The sequence below is a fragment of the Elephas maximus genome, chromosome 23 (assembly GCF_024166365.1).
Source record: "Elephas maximus indicus isolate mEleMax1 chromosome 23, mEleMax1 primary haplotype, whole genome shotgun sequence".
Classification (NCBI taxonomy): domain Eukaryota; kingdom Metazoa; phylum Chordata; class Mammalia; order Proboscidea; family Elephantidae; genus Elephas; species Elephas maximus.
In genome coordinates, this window is record NC_064841.1 from 51,016,433 (window position 1) to 51,034,893 (window position 18,461).

The 18,461-nt window shown below is 37.7% G+C and overlaps 1 protein-coding gene across 5 annotated transcripts in view; it reads left to right on the top strand.

Moving 5' to 3' along the window:
* Positions 1–18,461, top strand: part of IFT88 (intraflagellar transport 88) — a 240,607-nt gene that overhangs the window by 204,701 nt on the left and 17,445 nt on the right. For all 5 annotated transcript variants that reach the window (XM_049867325.1, XM_049867329.1, XM_049867328.1 and 2 more), the window contains one exon: positions 7,801–7,867. In XM_049867325.1, coding sequence (XP_049723282.1) covers positions 7,801–7,867 — 67 coding nt within the window. The remainder of the gene's footprint in view (positions 1–7,800; positions 7,868–18,461) is intronic.

Sequence of the window (18,461 nt, forward strand, 5' to 3'; positions counted from 1 at the left end):
CCCATTTTTCAACAAATAACTGATTCATTAACTGCAAATAATTTTTGTGTTGAACTGAGAAAATTTTCTCATGACTATTAAGAATAGCAAATTCATAGGAGTTATCACTGATGCATTTAAATTATCGAGTGTTGTATCTTAGTCCAAATTTTTAACATCTCACTGTAGTTCATCAGTGCCTCTTTTGGTAGAGTTTATTACTGCTCTCATTGCATGATAAGCGCAGGCAGTGTTCTAAACATTTATATATATTCATTAGTTTAATCATCACAGTAATCCTATGAAGTAAGCATTATTATGGCTGTTTTTTTCCAGATGAAAAAACTGAGACCCATAGTAATTAAGAAACTAGCTCCAAGCCATAGCTATCAGCAGACAGACCTGAAATTCAAGTTCAGGCAGATTGGCTCCAAGTCCAGGCTCTTAACTACCAGGCCTTGTTACCTTTTGAATGGAGGATGAATAGATGATTCCAGTAATTATTTTCAGTTTATATATATTCTTTATTTATTCTTACACTGCTTAAAATACTTCCCCAAGTTAGTAACTTCTGAATTAAAATGTATTCTGGTATCAGCCCAACATAATTTGAGTGCACATGTCTTAGAATGGTGTTATTCAAAGTGTGGTCTCTGAACCAGTGGCATGGAAATAACCTGGGAGCTTATTATAATTTCAAAATCTCGTACCCTAACCCAGACCTAATGAATTAAAATCTGTGTGGGGCCCAGGAATCTGTGTGCTTATGTGTTTTTAACAAGTTTGCCAGGTGATTTTGGTACACTGAAGTTGGAGAAGCACTGACCTAGAGTATATGCCCTCAAAGAGTCACTTTGCAACAATCAAATAACCAGCTCAGGATATGGAATCTGATTTAAGAAAAAGCAAACAAATAAAGAAGGCATAAAATAAATCATGCCTGGAATTTTTAAAAATTGTTTAAAAGTGGAAACGGATTTGTGTAGATCTAAGAAAGAACGATAAACTGACTCAGATTTTTGTGGGTCAGGATAGCTCGTATTTTAGGATATTAAAGCTAAAGTTTTATATACACTAGTTTTTCTTAAGAGAAAATAGCCCTCTTCCTAGAATTATTTTTGGAAGGAAGATTTCTCCCCCTTGTGCTTGGGGCCCACATTCCTGAGTAAGAGGAAAACCTCGCATAGTGTACATTCATTCATGCCAGAATTAAGCAATTGCAGGCACAAAGACTCTCTTCCCCTCATGTCAGAACACTGAGCCCTTGTTAATGCTGTTTTTTAAAAGAAATTTTGCTTTTCTGCTTCACTAAACATGAAAAAAGAATTACCCTCAGGGAAGTCTGTCCAAGTTAGATTGTAGACCTGGAAAAGAGCATAATGGGAAGAGCAGGAATTGGCAATCAAATGTTTTAAATTCTAAAAAGGAAATGATAAATATCAACTAAATACCAAAGAGGATTAGAAAACAAAAGGAAGCTATTTGAAGGAAAAGTGATTAGATAAATTATTTACAAAACATGGAAAGTTACCTGCTAGTTCAAAAATAGAAGTATAATAATGCCAATTTTAAAATCAAATTTCTAAATTTTCAGAATATTCAAATAGGCAAATGCTGAATCAGTATTTGCCATTTTTCTCTCAAAAAATCAGCAAAGAATTTCAAAAAATATTTTCATTTGGCCACATTTACAAAATATATGACATTCAAAATTAATATAAAATATAATATTTACTCCTGAATTTTCAGTTATTACTAAAAGTGAAAATAAGTATATAACCTAGTTAAATGAAGTTCTTTTGGTTATATTTCTTGAAAGGAAAGATATTCAGTAGAAAGGTCTCATAAAGGCTTGGCTTTAAACTAAGTACAGACAGCCCTGGGTTATGAATGTCCGACTTATGTACAACTCATAGTTACAAACCAGCCCCCGTAAAGCTTATGTTAAAAATTGGAGGTACATACAATGGTTCATAATAACAAATGGGTGCTACTTTATGACGCATATCAAAACATTAGTATTACTGTATTATGTTAAAGATGCTTTAGTGTATCTGAAAGTGTTCCTGTGATGTTTTTTATGCATAGAGAGGTACACTATATATTATAACTAAGACAAACATTTGACCGACATTAAATAAGAGCCATACCTAACTTTTCTGACTTACATACAGAGTTAACTTAAAGACAGATTTAGAAATGGAACTCGTTCATAATCCGGGGACTGCATGTATACAAAAACCAAAAAAAGCAAACCCAGTGCCGTCGAGTCGATTCCGACTCGTAGTGACCCTGTATGTGCAGAAAAACTCTAAATTCAAAAAAGTTGATATAAGCAATAGAAGTTACCAGATTATCTTACACATTGTATACATTGCATTTACAAAATTCACACACAAAAAAAGTACTGAATATAGTATATATCCTTGGAATCAAATTTGTACTGATTTGGGCATTGATTATGTTTTCCAGGGTAACATTGCCATTCACTTCTTTTCTTAAAGGCCATTGATTTCAAGCGTTTTCTTGCATTGCCTTGTGTTAGTTTCTTAGTTTGTTTACTCCAGAAATATGTATTAAAATCTACTTGTGCAGTGGTTACACTAGGCATCATGGAAGATACAGTGATGCAGAAGAGTTGGCATAGTGCTTAAGGTCTCACAGCATGATGGCAAATGAGATGAACCCCAGTTATTCTGCCATAGAGCTCAAAGAGAGATGTGGCATGTGAGGTGACCATCAAGAGCTGCAGGAATTGAGAGGTGGAGGAATTTGGCCCCACACAAGGGGATCCTGGCTAGTTCTTGGAGAAGCTAGTGTTTGGAGTAGGTATGACTTGGACACTTGGAGTTTGGAGTGGGGGGGAAGAAGTGTGAGCAGAGGTCTGATGCCAGGATGTAAAGGCCATGCTTCTGAATTCTTTGGAGTTGAAGCCACTAAAAGATATTTTAAATTCTATTTCTCTTGAATTTTAAGACACAGCTAGTTTTCTTAAGAATCTTTAACTGGGTAACAAGTAACTGTCCCCATTCCAGTGGATAAAAATCCAATTATTATATGATAGAAGTAGCACAGTATGATAGACGGGACTGTTTCCTGACTTGACCATTAGTCACTTCCTGAGCCTCATTTTCGTTAGCTGTAAAATGAGGATAGTCTGCTAGGTCAGTACTTCTCACAGTGTCTGTGGTGAAGCAGTTTTTTCTCATCTGTCACTGACCAATACTTTGTCAAAATACAGTAAAAACAAATTTCTAGAAAAATGAACATGCACTTGGATGCTTGGCAGTGCAAATTGCTGGACATTTTCAAACGCTTCCTCTTGATTTCCATACTCATCTCATCACAGAGAGGTAACAGTTTGCAAGCCACCAGTGGTTTTCAGACTTCACTGTGAGTTGCACAGTTCCAAGTGATCTGTATGGGTCCATCTAACTTGTAAAGGTTCTGATTTTATTCCAGTTCTAGAAGAGTAATATATTACATTTATGGTGTTATTCATATTGAAGAGTAGGTTTAAAGGGAAGAAATATTTATTTTCTCTCCGAACATTAATATGTTCCATTATTTTTACAAATATCTACTTTGCTTCTGTATTCTGTAACTCATTTTTTTTTTTAATGGAAATGGCATCATACTTTGTTCAGAATAGGAACACGATCTTTTTTCATATTCAGACAAATTACTTCGATAGTTTTTTTCTTTTTTTTTAGTTTCAATAAAAATGTATTTAAAAAAGTGAAAATCACTCATCCCATCTTTGATTACTCACGTTTAGGATTTTGGTATATATCCTCCCACGCATTTTTACATGTATATAAGAATAGTTTTTTTTCTTACAAAACTGGGATTTTACAAAAAACTGCTTTATAACCTGCTTTTCACCACTCAACAACATGGCATGGACAGCTTTCCATGTCAGTAAACACAGATCTACATCACTTTTTTGTTCCATACTCCATCCTGTGGCTGTTTCTTTCACATTTTAGAATCGATGTGATGAGAATCCTTTTTATCAATCATTGTTTCAATGCTTCCAGTCTTACCTACCATCAGGACTTATCTCACATCACTCTAAAATGAGTAGGAATGTCTGTGAACTTTTTCAAGTGTTTAAACTCTGAGAAGATAGAATAAGTACTTCTATTCCAAGTCTTCATATATCATGTAATTAGAACACTAATAGAACTATGTTTATTATCTCACTAACATGTATCCTGCTCCTAAAGGGCATTTAGGGTTGTGCTAGATCCTGAGGTAGAATTATGTGTCAATGTATCAATAGAAGACAGGACCTGGCTCCAGCAGAGCCACATCCAATAGTTCTCGACATATGTGTCTGCTGCCACAGAGAAGTGGATTGACAGTGCAGCTAAGGGAGCTTAAGTATCAGGCCCCTTATTTGCATTGGCAATAAATAAATTTTTATTTCTGTATTTTGTATTCTTTTCCTTCAGAAGGCTCCTCCCAAATTGTATAAGCTTTCAAAAACCAAAACCAAACGAATTGCTGTCAAGTTGACTCTGACTCATGGCGCCCCTGTATGTTGCAGAGTAGAACTGTGCTCCATAGGGTTTTCAATGACTGGTTTTTTGGAAGTAGATCACCAGGCCTTTCTTCATAGGCATCTCTGGGTAAACTCCAGCCTCCAGCCTTTTGGTTAGCAGCCAAGCACATTAACAATATGCACCACCAAGGGAGTCCTGTATAATCTCAGGTCCCACAAAATCTGGATCTGCTCCTGCTGCAGTTACTTTTCCTCACAGCCATATATCTACAATAAGTTATCTACACTTGATATTTATTTTCTCACGTCCCCACCCTTCAAACTAATCTAATCTTGATTCCTTCCATTCCATTTAGCTAAAATTAACCTGAGATTGATCACCTCTGTCTTATAAAAATAATGGACATTTTTTTCATTTTACTTTGCCTGATGCAGCAGCAGTCTGTTCAGCCTCTGACACACACCCTACTTCCCTGGTTTTCCTCCTACCTCTCCGGCTGCTCCTACTCTACCTAGCCACGAAAGGTTGTAGTTCCTCAGGCCCGCTTTTCTTCTTACCACACACTTGAAGGGCAAGACCAGCTCATAGGCCAGCTCCAGAATACAGTGGGCTGAATCCTGAAGTCTGATCTGTCCACAGGCAATTCCAAGTTGTGGGAGCACAGCTCTGTCCCTGGAGGGCTTTCCTTTGCATCTACTAAGGAAGAAGTTGTATCTTATTGGAAAACATTAGTGATCAAACCTAACCCAGTAACCCAGTGCCGTCGAGTTGATTCCTATATAACGTAAATTATATGAGAGGTAAAACCTTGAATCTTTACAGTTCGTGTTTCTTTGAACTTAGAACCTTATCAAATGAATGTTTTGATAAATGCTTTGGTTTTACTTTTGAAATTGCCTTTTCTGTTTTTAAGTAGTAGTAAGTTTCACAGAAAGCCATTGCTACAGCCCCAAAGGGACTCATACTGTTTATGGTGAATTCATTGGTTTTGAACTGCAAACAGGTATTCAGTTGGAAGAGAGGATAAAAAAAAACCCTGGTGGCATAGTGGTTAAGTGCTACAGCTGCTAACCAAAAGGTCAGTTCGAATCCACCAGGTCCTCCTTGGAAACTGTATGGGGCAGTTCTACTCTGAGTCGGAATTGACTCAGTGGCAATGGGTTTGGTTTGGTTTCGGCCTACAGGAGGGTGAGGAAGGAGAAAGGTAAACAAGCAGACTATGGTTATCCAGCGTGATGAGGGCTCTGAGTGCTGATGAGCACACTGAACGAGCCCCATTGGGACAGACAGGAAGTTTCCCTTGAGATGAGGACAGCACCCAACCTTACAGGATTACCTGTAGGAATTTGTGAAGAAGATGAGGAAGGGCATTGCAGACATAGGGGATACCCTGAATAAATTCACTAGGGAAGAGGGCTGGCATATTCAGGGAAATGCAGGTAGTTGAGTGAGAAACCTGCCTTTTTTACCAGTGGATTAGGAGGGGCACTAATTTGCCCAAAGTGAAGAGGATAAAATGTGTTTAGAAACATGTTGAAGATGTGAGCTGGATCTGACCAGGAACTCATATGTGGAAGGACTGGCAAGCAGTGGGGAGGCCCACTTGAGGCTGGCACCGGTCTATGTGGTATGTGGTTTTTCTCCAGCAGGGCACATAGTCCTGGGAGTAGGAGAGGAAAAAGGCAAGCTATTGAATCCATCCAGAACGACAAGAGGGCAGGCGAGGGACTTGAAGGCACTGATGTCAGTGTATTTAAAGTGGTGGATTCTAGGCTGGGATAAAAAGTGAAGATTTGAGACTATTTAGAGAAGGTGAATGAGGGTCAAGGGATTGGAAAGTTCTGTATGAGGGCAAAGAACAGGTCTAGTGGGAGTAAAGAATGTAATGATCATGAAAAATGCTCACTTTCCTAAAATGTCCTATTCTAAATTTATGGCTACTGCAAGATCTGTTACATGTTTGATTTGAAAATTTTTCAAAAGTTATATGGGCATTTGTTTTTATTAGTTCTAATTATTTAGAAAAAAATAATAATTATTTAGCACTGCATAATTCTTTAATGTATGCTGGAAATGACCAATCTGTACATAGATGAAAATTCAGCTTTGAAATAAAATCAGACTTCCGATGTTTAAATTCTTATTTTATTACATCTTTTTAAGATTTTTTGTCTCTGAAGGCAAGGGTATTGGTGAGGCTATGGCAGAACAAAGTTTCAAGAAAGGTTCCTTTTTTAACAGAAGAAAAAAAACTTGAGTATGTTTACATATATTTGAAAGTCCTAAGTTTGAGGAGAGCATTTCACTTTACAGAAATGAGCCTTAAATTATTGAAAGGAATTTTTCTTTCTAGCAGACCACAATGTCGGTAACCTCATCCATGATCTAATAATTTATAAATATCTGGAGAGTTGTCAAGGTCGAAGGGGTTTATTTACCTTTGAATTAAATATGAAGTTATGCTAACATTATTGAAAATTTAAATAAAATATCAACCTTAAGGTGTTTTAATTCAATTAATAGAATAAATATTTATCAAAAGATGTCTATTTCTGTCCACTAACTATCCTGTGGGCAATAAAACCATTATACATATGAAAATTTGGAAGTATGACTTGAGGCAGATTCAGTGTTAATACATAAATTCTAATACTTAGAACACAAAATAACCATAAAATGCAAAAACAAACCTGCAAATATCACAGCTTGAAGATATTTTTTATGTTTTAAAGGTGGGTTTTCATCTAAGAAAGTAGTTGGCCTAACAGATCTTAGTTATTTTGTAAGATTTTAATAGTTCCTTTATTTTAAATGTTGAATTTCAAATGCTAGTTTATATTTTTTCCAAAAAATATTTCAGATCCAACCATTAGAGATTGTGACTAGTGTAGGAAATATCCCTTTGACAGATTCTCTTCCTCTTGTCTTCCATCACCCTTAAGCTGTGTTTAAGCCTTGAATCTTCACATCAGGAAAAATTTACTGTACTAGGTTTTTCAGTTGTTTATGTAAGCAAAGCTTATACTGCATTTTTCAACTACATCGTCATTTTGAATATTCTGTAAGAGGGACTATCCAAGATCTTTTAGGGCATGCTTTGAAACCTTTGCTTACAAAGCAACTCAGTCTTTTTTCCTGTGGAGTGAGTTCTTGGGTAATAATAAATTTGAACCCAGGTTTTAGGAAAGTAGTAATAAGACTGGTGAATCCTAAGAGAGGTACAGTATTACTAACTTTTAAAATCAGTTTTTAGTTCTATTCAGTTTGAAGTAACATTGCTTATTCTTTTAACCCTGTCTTCGTATTACTCTAGCGCATAAAATCTGGCAGAAATGGCAGTGGAGGTTCCCGTAGCAAAAGAGAGGGAAGTGCTGGCAGTGGTAAGTAGTTCCTGTTACCTTGAATTACTGGACTTGACAGATTTCTACTGCATGGACTTCTAGAAAAACCTTAAAATTATCCAGCAGTGTCCTTTATCTGTTTATTCTTTGGCTTTGTACACAGTAAAACCTCATTTACTCTAATTAATTTGGTAAGCAGTCAGTCTGATATGTAAATGAGTGTTTGTATATGTTGTGAGATTTTTAGTTCTCGAATAACTATTCTGTTTCTGCCAACTGATTAATAAATAAGCTTATGTGAAAAGATTATTATAGAAGACATAGTAATGAGATTTTACTGTGTTAACATTTTTTAAATTTTCGCTTTAAGAAAATACCATGAGAAGTAAGATGGTCTTATAGAATGCTGATAGTCAAGAATCTTTCATCCCATTTGTAGTGTAGAACTAGTGCTCATCTGGGAAAGTTAGGAGACGTGGTTCTAGTCCCATATGTCTTTGGCCAGCCATTTAAGTGCTGTACACTTCAGGTGACTTATAAAGTCCTTTGCATCTCTGAAATTCCTTGCTTCTATGACTTGTGACATCATTACTTACTAAGAAACTTTAAGTTTCCTTCCCTTCTTCCCCGGTAAACAAAATCTGCCTTCTTTCTATGCTTCAGGGGATAATATAAATTAAACTTAGTAGAAATATGGTGGTCTTGAAGTTAATTGAAAAACAGTGCTAAGTTGGGATCTGTAAATATGCTTACCATCTCCAGTATTGACACGTGAGACCATCATGCACATGTGACCCAGGTCCTAACCTCATCTCTTACGTGTGCTTGTGATCTCGCAGTTAGGACCTAGGTTAGGTAGGCCTTTCATTCACTCACCATTTCATTCATTCACTCATCCAACATTTGTTGGATACGTAACATGTCCCAGGCACTATGCTAAATGCCAAGAACATAGGAATGGATAAGACATGGTACTTGTGCTCCAGCAATTAGAATCTACTTAAAAGACAGACATATTTCTAATGCTGCTGAGAGTGACAGAAATGCACGTTTCCTAGGAATAGAAACTACAGTTGAAACAAAGATTCCTTCTTGAATTTAGAGCACTGCTTTGTGAATATGTTTAGGTGCTTACAATCAGCAGCATCTAGTTCTAACCAAACCACCTGATTCTCCAGGGATCAATCCAGCTTCTCCAACTGAATCTCACCGACTGACCTGTTTACCTTTAGTCTACAGGAGCGCTTAGCCAGAGCTTGCAAAATTAGTAGAAGCATTGAACCTCAGTCCAAAACGAACTCTGCCACATCAATGAGTAGAAATTTTGTCTCTTCACCCCTTCATTATGGATTCTGCCATCTCCTTGTTACTGCTATCTTGTGTCATTGAGTCGATAGCGACTCATGGCAACTCCACGTGTTACAGAGTAGAACTGCTTCATAGGGTTTTCTTGGCTATAATCTTTATGAAAGCACGTTGCCAGGCCTTTTCTTCCACGATGCTGTTAGGTGGGTTTGAATCACTAACCTTTTCGTTACCAGTCAAGTACAAACCATTTATACCACCCAGGGACATCACTATCTCCTTACTGTCTCTCAGTCTCCAGATGTGTCCTCATTTCCTAATACCCCACCACCACCACCAATTCCTACCTAATCTATTTACTTGGCCCTCCAGGGTTGGATTTAGCTGAGTCCTGAGTCTGAGAGATTGGGTCTAACAGTTCTCCATAAGCCAGAGAAAGCTATGCAGGTCCATAACCCATTATCCAAAATCTCTGGGGCCAGATGTGTTTTGGAATTCAGATTTTTTTGGAATTTAGAAAAGTAGCATGTGCAGTAGCCATATATCATGTAGCACATATTTCTCATTAATAAAGTGAAACTTATGAATATTCACACTAAGGATAAATAATGACTTTATCGAAGGTAGATAGCTTCAAATCGGGTCAAGTTTTATACCCAGTGAGTTCAGGTATTACCACCAAGTAAGTTGCAACCAAACTTGGTTTTCACAGCTTTTTGGAATATGGAATTATAGATGAGGAATCATGGACCTATACCAAAAATGTTCGTTACGACCAAGAAGTCAACAGAGAAGGCATTGCATGTCAATTAAAAGAAACTTCGGAAGATTTACCAGACCAACTCAATGCTGCTACCTTACTCATAGAAAGCAGAAATACCTGATATGAGCTGTCTTGAAATTGAGTGTTCCTTTAAGGAGATAATCATCTTGAGTGACCCCTAAGGAATTGTTAATTATCTGATAAAATTATAGAACCAGCTTTACCACCCTGTAAGAATCTTAAACTTCATTTTGAAAATCTTAATTTCAGTATAACCAATGAATCCCTCCAAAACAACATCAGCAACCTTAGGTTAAGTTCACAGAGCTTTCTCTGGGTAATTTTTAAGTTAATGAAATGTTGCCAGTGTTAACCACTAAATCTGAGACTGAGTTACCCAAATGTCTTCACCTTTAAAACCTGATTCAGGACTGACTTCCTAATGAGATGCTGGAACCTCCCTTAAAAATTGAATAGGTTGATGCTGTCCCGGAGACTAAAGGCACAGTTTCCAGAGTACCACTCCAAGAAAGTGTCCCACAGCAGACTCAGATGTCTGCCTCTCAGATAAAGCAGTGAGGTGTGCCTCAGAGGCCGCTGGGTACCAGATCCTTTGACATGAATGGATAGCTTCTTAAGGCAACCTTCCACACACACACACAAACCAAACTCATTGCTGTCCAGTCAGTTCCAACTCATAGTGATCCTGTAGGAGAGAGTAGAATTGCTCCATATGGTTTCCAAGGATTTGAACTGCCAACTTCTTGGTTAGCAGCCATAGCTCTTAACCACTATACCACCAAGGCTTCCACCTTTCACACCAAAACAAAAAACCAAACCCAGTGCCATCGAGTCAATTCCGACTCCTAGTGACCGTATAGGACAGAGTAGAGCTGCCCCATAGAGTTTCCAAGGAGCATCTGGCGGATTCAAACCGCCGACCCTTTGGTTAGCAGCCGTAGCACTTAACCACTACACCACCAGGGTTTCCACCTTTCACACATACTCTTTAAATCATATGTGCCTCAGAACTAACAGGAAGAGTCTTTGATAAACAGAATGAGAGGGCTTCACCTGAGCTGGAATTGTCCTCCAAAGTTAAGTCCTAGGTCAGTGAAGCAAATACTGATGATGTATGAAAGGTAAGGTCGCCCCGGATCTGATACCAAGGCATAAAAGAGAGGTCTTTCTGAGAAAACTTCACCCCTGGTCTTGGCCTTCCCTCACTACTACTTCTTTTACCAATTTTCATTGCTCCCATCTGGTCCATTTCAGTCCAACACAAACAGCCAATCCTCATGCACAAATGAACTCTATTCTCACAAGAGGGGATTTTGGAGTAGAAACTGCATGCTGTTGAGGCATATTTACAAGGAGAGTTTCTTGTTACTTGGTTCTCTTGGCACAAGTGTAAAGAGCTAAACAGTCCCTTCCAGGTATGCTTTTTTCTTTTTTTTTTTTCCCTACTGCTTACCTTTTTATTCCTTACTTCCTGACGCTTGGAACTGCGTGTCATCCCAGACTTCTGCACTTTCATCTCACAGTCCAGGTTTGAGCTCCTCTTTTGGTGAATGTTGCTAGTGCCATCCCGACACTTGTCTCCTTCCTCTGGTTTTTGGCATAGGCTACACCAAGGCCATTCTCAGGCTTCAAAGCAGGAAAGCGCCATATTGTTTATTCTTCTCTCTCTTTCTCCTTCCTTCTGCCTTGTGGGGCCCCACCCCAGGGCCCAGTATAGCATATTATCGATGCCTACCTGTCCTCGCCTCTGTGTTCCTCCCCACCCATCACCATACCAGTCATTCTTGCTTGGTGGGCAGCATTCACTGATCCATTTATAATATCCCTGTTCAGGAGTTCCCAGTACAAATTTACGTGTCAAAAGTATCCTCAATCTTACCTGTCTTCCACTTCTAACCTGTGAGATCTAGACAGTCACATTTATATTTTAACATGGAAATATTGAGTCACCCTGGAGGCACAGTGGTTAAGAGCTCAGGCTGCTAACCAAAAGGTCAGCAGTTCAAATCTACCAGCCGCTCCTTGGAAACCCTGTAGGGGAGTTCTGCTCTGTTCTGTAGGGTTGCTATGAGTCAGAACCGACTCAACAGCAACAGGTTTTTTGTTTGTTTGTTTCCTATCTGGATTAGATTCACAGTTCAGGTAGGAGAAAGGGGCAGTTACTTTTATATGAATCCAAGTTAGGCCTGTCTTAATTAAGCTAGTATAATATGGTCAAACAAATGCAGATTTATTGATCTCACATTCTTAGAGTGCCTACAACTAGATTTTTAAAGTATTTCCTAGGACAAGACCCTACAGAATTTTAATTAATACATCAGAATTATTAACTTATATAACAGCTATCTCTGAAATGCATGCGAGCCTTTGAAAATTGGTCTTTTTGGTGGATCAGACTAACCTCATAGAAACCTTATCTTTGCTGCTAATTTATATAGTACAGGTAGTCAGTGGATTACAAACAAGTTCCATTCCTAAATCTGTGTTTAAGTCGATTGTACATAAGTAGAAACAGGTACAGTTCATGTCTAACATCATTTAGTCAATGTTTGTCTACACTAAAACATCTTTAACATAATAATACAGTATAATAATAATAATGTTTTGAAGCACATCCCAAAGTAGCCCATGTTTGTTATTACAAGCCATTGTATATACCTCACATTTTTAATATAATAGGCTTTAGAGGGGCTGGTTCGAACCGTGAGTTGTACATAAGGTGGGCATTTGTAAACCGAGGACTACCTGTAATCTTTTCTGTGTGATAACTGAACCTCAGTTCCCTTCCTCACCAGTGGTTCTCTCACTTTAGCATGTATCAGAATTACCTAAAGGCCTATTAAAACAGATTGCTGAATCCCAACCCCAGAGTTTCTGAATCAGTAAGTCTGTGATAGGGTTCAAGAATTTGTATTTCTAACACGCTCACAGGTGATGCTGATTCTGCTGTTCCTGGGAACCACTGCTTTATATTAAATGAGATAATGTGTTGTAGGGTGTATAAAAAGATAGCAACTACCATTCCACCACATCCACATTCACAGTATGTGACCCTCTGTAGTCATCCAGGCTCTGGTTCAAGCCACCAGCCTCAGACCCTGGCTCTGTCACTGCTTCGTGTTCTGTCTTTGAAAAGTGACTTGTAACTTTTCTAAAGCTTCAGTAAGACAGTTTTATTAAATGAAGCAATCCACGGAATGTGCTTAACACAATGCCTGGCATATACTGGATGCTGAATGAATGTTGGTGATTAAGGGCTCAGCTGCTAACCAATTCCAATCCACCCAGTGGCTCTGAGGGAGAAGAGACCTCAAGATTTGCTCCCATAAAAGATTATAGCCTAGGAAACCCTGTGGGGCAATTCTACTCTGTCCCATGGGGTCACAGTGTGTCATATTTGACTGATGGCACCTAACAACACCAAATTATTATTACTATTTTATACAAATTATGTTGAAAAGGAATAGTGCCTGGTTTAGAATTTTCAGTATTCATTGCGGAATTTTCAGCATTTGAGTTTGTTTTTATACAATTAACTTGAAATGAAATGAGCTTGTTTTATTTAACTACTTGAAGTGGAAATGCAGCTCAGTCCCAAAACATCAGTCAATTCAGAAAAATAAATAAGTAAAAATAAGCCATACTGAAAGCTTCCAAAAGTGCAGGTATATTCTATGGTTTCAGAGTCTTGGTAGTCAACAATATAGTGTCCATGAATAAAATAGATGAGCAGAATAACTATACTCCTTCTTGTTGCACTGGGGCATTTAAAAGGCAAGAAAGCCACAGAACACATCTCCTTCCCATGTGTATCTGTTCACTCAGGAGAATGCCATTTCTTGTACAGCATTTTCTACTTCGGCATGATAGTTGCATTTTGTGACTTATTTTGGGTACTGTGTTACTAAGATTTCATTTTAAAATTGTTTTTCCTTTACTTTTTGTGATTTTTAATGGTTTGCTGTATTTTTTAGTTTGTTTTTTATTATGTCTTGGGTGTGAACTTTTCCTATTAGAATGTATCTCTCAGTTTTATAATGAAAAGAATTTTACAATGAAATTCACTGGGATACCATGACTCAGTGAAGCGAAATTCACTTTACAGTCAACTTTTTGAGGAACATCTATTTTATAAAGTATATTGTAACCGTGTTTTATTTTTTAAAAATTAAAGTGTTATTTTAAGGGTGAGCAAGTTCTTTGATTAGAATACCTTTTCACAGTTTTGCTGGGCCTTGATGGTGTCACAAACAAGGAACAACTTAAAGCAGTTCCTAATTCATGGCAGCGGCCCAGTATAGGTTAGTGCAGTTATTATTGTTCCTATTTGTCAAAAGGAATACATGGAAGTACCTGCACTTTAGTGTCCACATATAATATGAGGATTCATATTACCTCTTCTAGACATATGACTTTTGAGTTGTCATTTTCAGTGTTTTTCCTATTGCGATAGGGTCATGAAGATAAATATGAACAAATGTACCACTGTCTGACAATGAAGTTTTTAAAAAATGACTTTTGAAACAAATATGTTAGAAAATATATATACAAATGAGTGTTGGTTTTCGAAGTTACCAACTTAGAAACCTGAATATTTATTCCAGTAATGCTACTATTAATAAAACATTTGTGAAATTCCTCTTTTAAAATTGCAGTCAGAGTCAAATTATTAAAAACACAGGAAATCCAGTCACAAAGTTTTACAGGGGTGTGCGCGTATGTGTGTGTATGTATGTATGCGGTGGCACAGTGGTTAAGAACTCAGACGGCTAACCCAAAGGTCAGCAGTATGAATCCACCAGCTGTTCCTTGGTAACCCTGTAGGGCAGTTGTACTCTGTCCAATAGGGTCACTATGAGTTGGAATCGACTCAACAGCAACGGGTTTGATTTTTTTGGTTTTTTATATTCATATACATACATACTCTATCAGTTCTTTTTATCCCCTTTTTTCCTCTCTACCTTTCTGCCTTTACATCAGCAAAGAGGCATTTGTCAAGTTCCTGACCAAGTGGGTTCTCAGTAAACACCAACTCCCTTCCAGCTTCTTCTCTACCCTCTTTATATGCCAGGCTCTGAGTTACACATTTGGGATACAAAATAGAATAAATGATAGTCTTTGTCCCTCTGGAGCCTTGAGCTTAGCTGTAATGTATCCACTTGGACTCCTGTGATTACTCATTTTTCTAGACTTTTTTTTTTTCAAGTCCCTTCTTTGCTGCCTTAAAATCTCTATCTTCATTCTTGCTTTTCCCTGTTTTCTTGTCATGTTTGCTAGGACTAATTCTCCCATTTATGCTTTGGTTCTTTCATTGCTGAATCAATTCTCTGATTGCTCACGTCTTCACTGACTCCCTCCACAGACTTTCCCTCTCTTCAGTTGAGTGTTGCCTATTACGGTAGCTCAGAAGGTCAACTTTTCCATTTTTGACCTATTCACATTAGCTGTTTTGTTGGGTAATCAGTTAGATCAATGAAATAGGTGAGGGGTGAAGTGAAGCTAAGAATCGCAGCTTTGGTGGTGTAAGAATGAGCTGAAATTTTCAAAGGTCTAAAATTACATGATGATTATGTCATTTGTGTTGATGATGCCATGTCGAAGTCCTAACCCCCAGAACCTGTGAATGTGACCTTATTTGGAAATACGGTCTTTGAAGATGTGATTAAGTTAAGACGAAGTCATACAGGATTAGGGTGGGCCCTAGTCCAGTGACTAGTATTCTTATAAGTGTAGGGAAATAAGGGCACAGACACAGGACACACAAGGAGAATGCAATGTGACGGCAAAGGCAGAGACCGGAGTAATGCTTCCATAAGCCAAGGAATACCAAGGATTGCCTGCAACTACCAGAAGCTAGAAGAAGGGCATAGACAGATTCTTTCTCTGAGCCCTCAAGAAGGAAGGAACCATGCTGCACCTTGATTTCAGACTTCTACCCTCCAGAACTGGGAGAAAACATTTCTGTTGTTTTAAGCCACCCAGTTTATGGTACTTTGTTATGGCAGCCCTGGGAAACCAATAAGGAGGGTACTTTGGTATGCTGCCCCATAACTTTGGAAAGGGGCAGAGGCAAAAGAAGATCAGCTTCCTCATAATAAGAGGATAGGTCATTTGTGCGTCAGGCTATAGAATACTAGAAGTAAATTTGGCAGTAGATTCATGCTAAAGGTCTCAAAGGTGTGGTCTGATGCTCTTCAGTATCTTCAGGTGTAAACAAAAATTTTCTCATGTTTATGGAATGTGAGTAGATTTTTCTTGGTGATTACATCTTGTTATCTTGTTGTTATTAGCTGCCATTGAGTTGGCCCCTGACTTACGGTGACCCCATGCACAACAGAAGGAACTGCTTCCCAGTCCTGCATCATCCCTATGATTGGTTGTGGATCATAAGGTTTCATTGGCTGATTTTCAGACGTAGATTGCCAGGCCTTTGTACTGAGTACAAAGCATCATTAAAAAAAAAAACAAAAACCCACTGCTGTTGAGTCGATTCCAACTCATAGCGACCATATAGCATCACGGCAGCACACAAAACACCACTGACAGATGGGTGGTGGCTGCACATGAGGCTTCACTTGCTTGGAATCAAACTCAAGTCTCTAGCATAGAACCCCTGAACCACCATTGCCCTCAGATTGCATCTTGTTGTTGTTGTGAGGTACCATCAAGTTGGTTCCAACTTACAGTGACCTGTTGGACAGAGTAGAACTGCCCCGTAGGATTTCCAAGGAGTAGCTAGCTGGTGGATTTGAACTGCTGACCTTTTGTATCTGAGAAGGTGCTAAATTGAGTATCGCCTCGGGGATGGAAGAGAGAAAGGCAAAAAATAACCTTTTTAAAATGTCTACTGGATAATCAGAGCTTATAACCCACCAAAAGAGAATTATTTAAGAAGATATTTGAAAGCGTAAGGTCCACTATGTTTGTAATTATATTTAGAGGAATGGGAAAAATTTGTTAGAAGGTTCAATTTGGATAGCACTCTTAAAAAATATGAAACTGATAGAGGACAGTTAATAGTCTTCCTGGCTTAAGAGCCGGAGGATGTCAAAGAGTTATGTAGTAATTAATGGACCTTCAAGTCTAAAAAGGCTATTTGATTTTTCAACTGAGATAGCATCAGTACACTGCTGGAGGTAAAAATCAGATTACAATGATTTAACAGTAAAGTAGGCTACTGGGAAGTGGAGAAGAGGATATAAACTTTTCTTTCATGTATGGTGATAAATATATTCACTAACCAATAGTGAAAGAAATGCAAACTAACCTATAAAATAAGCAAAAGTTTTTTTAAAGAATAGTTTTCAGGGATAGCAAGGATAAGATGAGATGGGCATTCTTTATAAGCTAAACATGGCTGGTGGGAATTTAAAGTGGTGTCCCATTCTGGGAATCACTTTGGTAATGTTTATCAAGACCTTTAAAATGTCCATACCCCCTGATAAGAACCTATTTTAAAGATAAAATCAGATTCAGACAGAATTATGTACAGACATGTTGATGGTATTTATGATAGGAAACATTGGAAATAAATGCTTACCTGGAGACAGTCCCAGGTCAAGCCATCCCCTCTAAAATTATACCCCCTGCTGCAATTATTGCAGGCTCCGTTCTCCTCCTCTGGAATGAGATGCTGGTCGTACTTTCTCGTCTGATCTTCAGGGGGCTTGGGAGCACCAAAGCCTTAGATCATTTCATATAACAGCTTCCAGAGATGATAGAATTTCTGAGACACAGTCTTATTTGCAAGTAGGGCATAATGAGTAATGGCAATTACACAGTGAGATTTTCCTTTTCACTTTCCTCTAAACAAAATAATGTTCATTTAAATGCATAGAGAAATTAATAAAATGAGAAAAATTCAGGAAAAGAAGTTATTTTTATTGGGTTTTTAAAATGTGTTATAGTGTGACATCACGGGAATTGTAATTAATAGTAAATGTTTAAGGAGAGTCCCCCAGACAGACTGTAAAGTACCTCTAAAGACTGCGTGCTGTGGCTGCTTCTGCCTCCATCATGGGTGAAACAGCTTAGGGTGCAGAGTAGCAGCACAATTAATACTCATTAGAATTTTTAAATATCTTGGTAGTATTAAAGATTTTTTTTTAATTTGTGTTTTTTTCTTATTTTCATTACTCATGTGAATGTATTATGTACTTAATGTTGCAAAATCACTGACTTTTAATCTGATAAAATCTCTGCATATAATTTGTTTAAAGTAATAACAAAATGAAGTGCATTGCTTTTAGTCTTCTCTTTGCAATTTTTAAAATTCAGCTTTCAATTTATCTACCACTGTAAAACACTTTCATGCTCTTGACTGTATTCTTTCTAAATAAGCAGTGACTGTCTCCCTTTGGAAGCTAAATGCATTTTTTATTTGACGAGAATATATGGTGAAAGTTTATGTAGTCAGCCTCCAAACCTTACTTCATTTGCTTCTTGCATAGAGCCTGTGTTATAAAACTCACTTTCTCACAAAAAAAGAGCTTCTCATATTTAAAACCTGTAGTATTCTCAAATGTCACAAATAGGTCACCTTCT